Genomic DNA, 8,392 nt, shown 5'->3' with positions numbered 1-8,392 from the left:
ATAGAGTACCCCCAAAGAGGTCTTAATGAAGCGTTCTAAGTCAGGTCCGAATACCGACCAGCTGAAGATGTCTAATAGATGCCGTCTAAATGACGTCTAATATAGAGTACCCCCAAAGAGGTCTTAATGAAGCGTTCTAAGTCAGGTCCGAATACCGACCAGCTAGAGATGTCTAATAGATGCCGTCTAAATGACGTCTAATATAGAGTACCCCCAAAGAGGTCTTAATGAAGCGTTCTAAGTCAGGTCCGAATACCGACCAGCTGAAAAATCTAATAGATGCCGTCTAAATGACGTCTAATATAGAGTACCCCCAAACAGGTCTTAATGAAGCGTTCTAAGTCAGGTCCGAATACCGACCAGCTAGAGATGTCCGATAGATGCCGTCTAAATGACGTCTGATATAGAGTACCCCCAAACAGGTCTTAATGAAGCGTTCTAAGTCAGGTCCGAATACCGACCAGCTGAAGATGTCTAATAGATGCCGTCTAAATGACGTCTAATATAGAGTACCCCCAAAGAGGTCTTAATGAAGCGTTCTAAGTTAGGTCCGAATACCGACCAGCTGAAGATGTCTAATAGATGCCGTCTAAATGACGTCTAATATAGAGTACCCCCAAAGAGGTCTTAATGAAGCGTTCTAAGTCAGGTCCGAATACCGACCAGCTAGAGATGTCTAATAGATGCCGTCTAAATGACGTCTAATATAGAGTACCCCCAAAGAGGTCTTAATGAAGCGTTCTAAGTCAGGTCCGAATACCGACCAGCTGAAAAATCTAATAGATGCCGTCTAAATGACGTCTAATATAGAGTACCCCCAAAGAGGTCTTAATGAAGCGTTCTAAGTCAGGTCCGAATACCGACCAGCTAGAGATGTCTGATAGATGCCGTCTAAATGACGTCTAATATAGAGTACCCCCAAAGAGGTCTTAATGAAGCGTTCTAAGTCAGGTCCGAATACCGACCAGCTAGAGATGTCTGATAGATGCCGTCTAAATGACGTCTAATATAGAGTACCCCCAAAGAGGTCTTAATGAAGCGTTCTAAGTCAGGTCCGAATACCGACCAGCTAGAGATGTCTGATAGATGCCGTCTAAATGACGTCTAATATAGAGTACCCCCAAAGAGGTCTTAATGAAGCGTTCTAAGTCAGGTCCGAATACCGACCAGCTGAAAAATCTAATAGATGCCGTCTAAATGACGTCTAATATAGAGTACCCCCAAAGAGGTCTTAATGAAGCGTTCTAAGTCAGGTCCGAATACCGACCACCTGAAGATGTCTAATAGATGCCGTCTAAATGACGTCTAATATAGAGTACCCCCAAAGAGGTCTTAATGAAGCGTTCTAAGTCAGGTCCGAATACCGACCAGCTGAAGATGTCTAATAGATGCCGTCTAAATGACGTCTAATATAGAGTACCCCCAAAGAGGTCTTAATGAAGCGTTCTAAGTCAGGTCCGAATACCGACCAGCTAGAGATGTCTAATAGATGCCGTCTAAATGACGTCTAATATAGAGTACCCCCAAAGAGGTCTTAATGAAGCGTTCTAAGTCAGGTCCGAATACCGACCAGCTGAAAAATCTAATAGATGCCGTCTAAATGACGTCTAATATAGAGTACCCCCAAAGAGGTCTTAATGAAGCGTTCTAAGTCAGGTCCGAATACCGACCAGCTAGAGATGTCTGATAGATGCCGTCTAAATGACGTCTAATATAGAGTACCCCCAAAGAGGTCTTAATGAAGCGTTCTAAGTCAGGTCCGAATACCGACCAGCTAGAGATGTCTGATAGATGCCGTCTAAATGACGTCTAATATAGAGTACCCCCAAAGAGGTCTTAATGAAGCGTTCTAAGTCAGGTCCGAATACCGACCAGCTGAAAAATCTAATAGATGCCGTCTAAATGACGTCTAATATAGAGTACCCCCAAACAGGTCTTAATGAAGCGTTCTAAGTCAGGTCCGAATACCGACCAGCTAGAGATGTCTGATAGATGCCGTCTAAATGACGTCTGATATAGAGTACCCCCAAAGAGGTCTTAATGAAGCGTTCTAAGTCAGGTCCGAATTCCGAACAGCTGGAGATGTCTAATAGATGCCGTCTAAATGACGTCTAATATAGAGTACCCCCAAAGAGGTCTTAATGAAGCGTTCTAAGTCAGGTCCGAATACCGACCAGCTGAAGATGTCTAATAGATGCCGTCTAAATGACGTCTAATATAGAGTACCCCCAAAGAGGTCTTAATGAAGCGTTCTAAGTCAGGTCCGAATACCGACCAGCTGAAGATGTCTAATAGATGCCGTCTAAATGACGTCTAATATAGAGTACCCCCAAAGAGGTCTTAATGAAGCGTTCTAAGTCAGGTCCGAATACCGACCAGCTGAAAAATCTAATAGATGCCGTCTAAATGACGTCTAATATAGAGTACCCCCAAACAGGTCTTAATGAAGCGTTCTAAGTCAGGTCCGAATACCGACCAGCTAGAGATGTCTGATAGATGCCGTCTAAATGACGTCTGATATAGAGTACCCCCAAACAGGTCTTAATGAAGCGTTCTAAGTCAGGTCCGAATTCCGAACAGCTGGAGATGTCTAATAGATGCCGTCTAAATGACGTCTAATATAGAGTACCCCCAAAGAGGTCTTAATGAAGCGTTCTAAGTCAGGTCCGAATACCGACCAGCTGAAGATGTCTAATAGATGCCGTCTAAATGACGTCTAATATAGAGTACCCCCAAAGAGGTCTTAATGAAGCGTTCTAAGTCAGGTCCGAATACCGACCAGCTAGAGATGTCTAATAGATGCCGTCTAAATGACGTCTAATATAGAGTACCAACAAAGAGGTCTTAATGAAGCGTTCTAAGTCAGGTCCGAATACCGACCAGCTAGAGATGTCTAATAGATGCCGTCTAAATGACGTCTAATATAGAGTACCCCCAAAGAGGTCTTAATGAAGCGTTCTAAGTCAGGTCCGAATACCGACCAGCTAGAGATGTCTGATAGATGCCGTCTAAATGACGTCTAATATAGAGTACCCCCAAAGAGGTCTTAATGAAGCGTTCTAAGTCAGGTCCGAATACCGACCATCTAGAGATGTCTGATAGATGCCGTCTAAATGACGTCTAATATAGAGTACCCCCAAAGAGGTCTTAATGAAGCGTTCTAAGTCAGGTCCGAATACCGACCATCTAGAGATGTCTGATAGATGCCGTCTAAATGACGTCTAATATAGAGTACCCCCAAAGAGGTCTTAATGAAGCGTTCTAAGTCAGGTCCGAATACCGACCAGCTAGAGATGTCTGATAGATGCCGTCTAAATGACGTCTAATATAGAGTACACCCAAAACGTTCTTAATGTAGCGTACTAAGGTCAGGACCTGACTACATAGGCTGTCTAAATTACATCGAATATAGAGTACGCATTTACCATTGCCCGCAAATTGTACGAATCTCAGGATATATCACATCCAGACATTAGAATACCCTAAAAGCTCTAAACACGTGACGGGCTAACGGACTTAACGAGTTCAAATTTTAGGGTCACCGAGAAATATTTAAATTTCAAGGCCATCGTCGACACTATGTGCCCTTAACTGTTATTAAACACAGAATACGTTTACATTCCCTTTTTTATTTATTTTTGTCTTACACTTAGTTTTGTCTACACTTGGATATTATTGTCGTTTTTTTCGTCGTTTTCCTCATCATTTTCGTCGTTTTCCTGATCATTTCCGTCTTTTTTGGGTGTATCTTCTTTTTCGATCAACTGCTCTTGTTCCTGGGCATCCTGGGTTCCATCGTCCTCGTCGTCGTTTTTTTTGCCGTTTTTCGGTTTTCTTTTCGCCTTTTCGAAGACTGTGTCGAATATTCGCGCACTTCTTATTGATAATGCGATTTATGTCACTTCTTGTAATCGTCCTCCCCTTTTTCCATCCGAATTGCCTTGTTACTAGAACTGGAATAATGTAAGTCCAATTAAATTTTGAAGAATGATTCACTTCACTGGTTTGGACAATTGCGCAACATGTTAAGATAGGTCATATCCCACTAGTTACTGAGAGGTAGTCCTGAAATGACGTAGACGAAAGGTCATAACTCTTAGAGAGAGACCTTGTAACACTAAGCAGAATCGAAAATGAGATGGAACTCGTTAACTAAAGTAATGCGTCGGACTACCTGTCAGTAATTATTAACCAGTTCAAACTATTGCAAGTGGCAGACGTCTCTAATCTTACATATATTTCAGTACGTTGTCATTACCGAATGTGACCAACATCAGTAACACTAAAGGGAATGGTTTTAGAAGGCAGGGTTCATTTAAGAAAAAATGTTCATAAACGTAGGTTTAACATTGAAGGCTCCTAACTCTGGTACTATTAAAGATACGAGCATGTCCTTGAGGTATGTTATAGTCATCTTTGTCACCGTTTCTAACGATACTAAGTACTTGGGGTTACAGGGGTTAATTATGCATATGATGATCCTTAACTTTCGGGATACTTAATATATGGGGGCAAACCTGGAAATACCAGCGGAGAAATTCAAGGGAAACATTCTGGAAATATGAGATATTGGTTTTCTAAAGATTGTATGAACCTGTAAAGTGGTCTTGTTGAATTCCCCAACGTTTGCCCGATGATCTCTAGTATTTTACAACCGTGATACTTTAGTTTTATCATTAACTTCTAAGCATCGTTCAAATTGAAATGCCCAAAAACAACAAACAAAAGGACAACGGTGGATAGATTTTAAAATTATGGTTATTAAAATAGTGAGCCCTTACGATGAATCACGTCAAGGTGTTCTTTAGGCAAGCCCTTCCTTTCCGTGGTGCCCAATGCCGTCATTTGGGCAAGTTCATCTTCCGTATGCAGCATTCTTAACAACTCATGGATCATGCGGCTTTCACTTTCCAGATGAGTTTCTAAAATTTTTTGGCGACGTCTGACACGAATACATTGTACCCTTCGCACAACCTAACCTGTTAAAGAGTGAAACCGAAAAAAAAATTAATTCGGTTCTGAAAATGTTCTAACTATATATTATTCCACCCAAACCCATAGTCATCACGAATTCCACATTACGGGATTTGCTAATGCAAACCCATAATCGAGTAATACAATTAGCACACCCATCTTTTAAAGGAATTCTCAAGTATTTGGGTACGATCAGTTGATCAAATTGAGATATAGCGCATTCATTATTCTATAGAAATCATACCTTCTGTCTCTTTGATGCCGTTTTTCTTTGAGGAATGGGCTCGTCCTCTGATGAGCTGTCGATGCCACTATGTTGATCGGCCATCAATGCGATTTTTCAGCAAAATTTGACAACCGATTTTGTAATGCCTAAAATATATACGCTGCTCAGTTGGTAACATATGTATCGAATGGACTAGTCGGACAATTGGGGGCAATTCTCTAACGTTTTAAGCGAGGAGTTATCGCAAGTGATGACTATCGTCTAAAGGGTTGGTGCATATCTTGTTCCGTCTTTGAGAGCGCGACATCGAAATTGGTGATTATTCATGCGTGTCGTCATACCTTGAACGAAAATTGGCGGATGTCTCGTGAATTCCCCTCGTGATAATAGAAAACCAAGGTGGGTAAATTAAAATTTTACCGTTTTTAATGTTCACGAGTGATAACTTAGTAAAAGGGTTAAGCAGGTGGATAAGTTATCGCATGCTTTATAACTGAAGACGGTAAAATGTTAACTTGACCACCTTGTTTTCTATTTGCACGATGAGAATTTCGCCGATTTTCGTTCAAGGTTTGATGACACCTAAGACTAATCACCTACTTAAATATCACGCTCTGATAGACGGCACAAGGTTGACAACAACCCTTTACACGATAGTTATCACTTGCAATAACTCTGTTAAAATCTTAGAGAATTGCCCCCACTGACCATAAATGTTTAGCACCCTACAAGTTCTGCCCTTAAAATACTTCTACTATTGCAAGGGGTCCATGACTACTTCTACTATTGCTTACCCAACTCTTGGAAAGTGGCTTCAATTTTCATAGCTTCCGTGGAAGAACTTGAAGGCAAAACAGTGGAATTTTGAAGGCTCCTTGAACTGCAGGGTATCAGGCCCATTTCTTTAGCAGCATCAACACTTGATTGGCTCGGTTCCAGGGTTTTTTGACTAGGGCTATGCAAAGTAAAAATATAACAATATGTTTACTGCAGTCTCGAATGTAGCTCGCCCAAATAGTACTGCAACACAGTCACAAGTCATTGTTCAGAGTGTAAATTTCGTACTTTAGTTCACCGATGTCTCAAAGGTTATTACGTGACTGTAAAGATTTTAAAATTGAAATTAGGTTCAGATTTTAGGGATAATTTGAAATAAATTACCTCCGACCAATTGCACAACGCCCTGCCTTTTTGTTACCAAAATTCCAGTGGCACGCGCTCCATGTCGAATGAAATTTATCGCGAGATTTGATAACATTTGCGCGCGATGTGACAATCGTGGCTTGAGACATGGGGCGTGCGACGATAATTGTTTTAACAAAAAGGCAGAGCGTTACATGATCGGTCGGAGGTCATTATTTCAAATTATCCTAAAATCAGAACCTAATTTGAATTTTAAAATCGTTCGGAAGTATTTCCTGAAGGTTTCACTATGCAAAATGATCTTATAACTAGACGAAGACTCGATAACAAATCACTTCTTTTTCCACTTCACCCTCCCTTTAAAGGGAGTAGAAACCCTCTACTTCAAAAGGTATGAGCAAACATACTTCATCTTGCTCATATCATGATAAATATTACAATATTGTTCCATGCTTTAATACCAAGTGCTGTTTTATAACGTAGAGTAAGTATTGCTAATTGATGGAAGACATATGCCTGAATCACAAGATTAATTGTGCTACTTCCCGCTTATATTTTACCCAGCTTTGGTACGAATCATGGACTTGGCTACATTAATGTATACCTTTCATTGTTCAGGTTTCCCAGGGGCTCCTTCATCATGATTTCTTGGCATGTTTTGGCCGCTAATTTTTTGACGTCTTTTTTGGCTTTTTTTTGGACGTCTTGAGTTGTTTTTTTTCCGAGAACATTGTTGATGAACGTTTTAATGTCGTTGTCATCGTCTAAAAAAACAAATCACATAATATTGCAAAGCCTTAGGTTTTAGATCCCGTAAACCGACCAACAATAAAAGGAAAAAAACAGGTTAAATGTTTATCGATTCTTCTGTCAATTCGAAGGCTTTCAAGAATTATTTCCTAGTGAATTTAAATATTCAATTCGCTACCGATTCCATTGACTATTATATATTCAATTCGCTACCGATTCCATTGACTATTATATATTCAATTCGCTACCGATTCCATTGACTATTATATATTAAGTAATATCACTAATCACGTATAGTCCTGCCTTCCACTTTACACAAATGCAAGAGCACGATCTGTGTGTCGCGTAATTTATCGCATGATGTGGTCAATATTGCAAGCGAATTGTGTGATTGGTTCTACTCCTTGTTATAAAATATAACAATGAAAAATAAAACTATTCCGTTTCTAAAATCATAAGGATATAATTCCTGAAATTGTAACTAGCGGGTAGTTCTTAGAACTAGTAAAGCAATCAATAAAAGATCATTTAATGTTCCTTTTCAGCCTCCCTTTAAAAACAGTGTGAAAACGAAATTCAAGTGATTTTTTATTGATTATTCCTACTAATTAAATATAAGACCTATTTGTATAGTGAAACATCCAGGAAATACCTCCGAGTTAGTTTGTTATTTTATTGATAAAATGTCGAATGTCGAATGCAATTTGGCGCTAGTTTTGATATAAATCGCGCGCTGTCTTACAATCTTGTCGCGAGATATAGTGTGAGACACGGAAATTTTTGTTAACAGAAAAGCGGGGCATTACGTAATTGGTCGGAGGTGCTAATTTAAAGTCTCAATCTAATGTGAATTTTAAAGGAGGCATTTTCCTGAGGTTTCACTATGGAGACTGGTCTTATAAATAGTGCCACTTCTTGAAGGAAGGATCAAAGGGAGGGTGAAGTGTAAAATCAAGTGATGTTTTATCGTTGATTCTTCTAATTATTAGACGCTCATGTTAGTTATGTCGAGAAAGTTTCACTTTGCTCAAAAGTCTGATAATTAGTAGAATAATTTAAAAACATCGTCATTTTCCTCTGCACCCTCTTTTAAACATTCGGTTCCTTTAAACTAAGATTAAGACGAAAATGCTTACCTGAAAAATGAAGCAATTTCGCCTGATAAATCTGGGATTTTTTGCTTCCGCAACCTCGCTTCCAAATGACATCGGTCATTTTATTTATCGCGTCTTTGCTTCTTAGCGATGGGTTAATAATTTGGTCTAAACTGACCGCGCTTATTTTCTGGTCGTTTTGCCA

At 39.8% G+C, this 8,392-nt stretch overlaps 1 protein-coding gene across 1 annotated transcript; it reads right to left on the bottom strand.

The window, feature by feature from the left end:
• Positions 1 to 3,723: 3,723 nt before the first annotated feature.
• LOC149673205 (uncharacterized) lies at positions 3,724 to 5,302 on the bottom strand. The gene is made up of 3 exons (XM_089840228.1): positions 5,219 to 5,302; positions 4,782 to 4,974; positions 3,724 to 3,953 (listed from the first exon to the last, which is right to left on the bottom strand). Exons 1-3 carry the CDS (start codon positions 5,300 to 5,302, stop codon positions 3,724 to 3,726), a joined length of 507 nt encoding a protein of 168 aa, XP_089696354.1.
• Positions 5,303 to 8,392: the final 3,090 nt, after the last annotated feature.

This window comes from Phalangium opilio, unplaced genomic scaffold (genome assembly GCF_054372755.1).
Source record: "Phalangium opilio isolate 3A_F unplaced genomic scaffold, DU_Popi_V2 ptg000053l_1, whole genome shotgun sequence".
In the NCBI taxonomy this organism is placed as follows: Eukaryota; Metazoa; Arthropoda; class Arachnida; order Opiliones; family Phalangiidae; genus Phalangium; species Phalangium opilio.
The sequence above is the reverse complement of the archived record's forward strand: the minus strand, read 5'-3'. Positions and strand labels throughout refer to the sequence as shown.

What these genes read in the sequence shown, in the direction of transcription:
- LOC149673205 (XM_089840228.1), bottom strand. Translation starts at nt 5,302, where the DNA reads ATGGCCGATCAACATAGTGGCATCGACAGCTCATCAGAGGACGAGCCC. An exon ending in CGGCATCAAAGAGACAGAAG is followed by an intron (nt 4,975 to 5,218) that starts GTATGATTTCTA and finishes TTAACAGGTTAG; the next exon opens with GTTGTGCGAAGGGTACAATG. An exon ending in ACACCTTGACGTGATTCATC is followed by an intron (nt 3,954 to 4,781) that starts GTAAGGGCTCAC and finishes ACATTATTCCAG; the next exon opens with TTCTAGTAACAAGGCAATTC.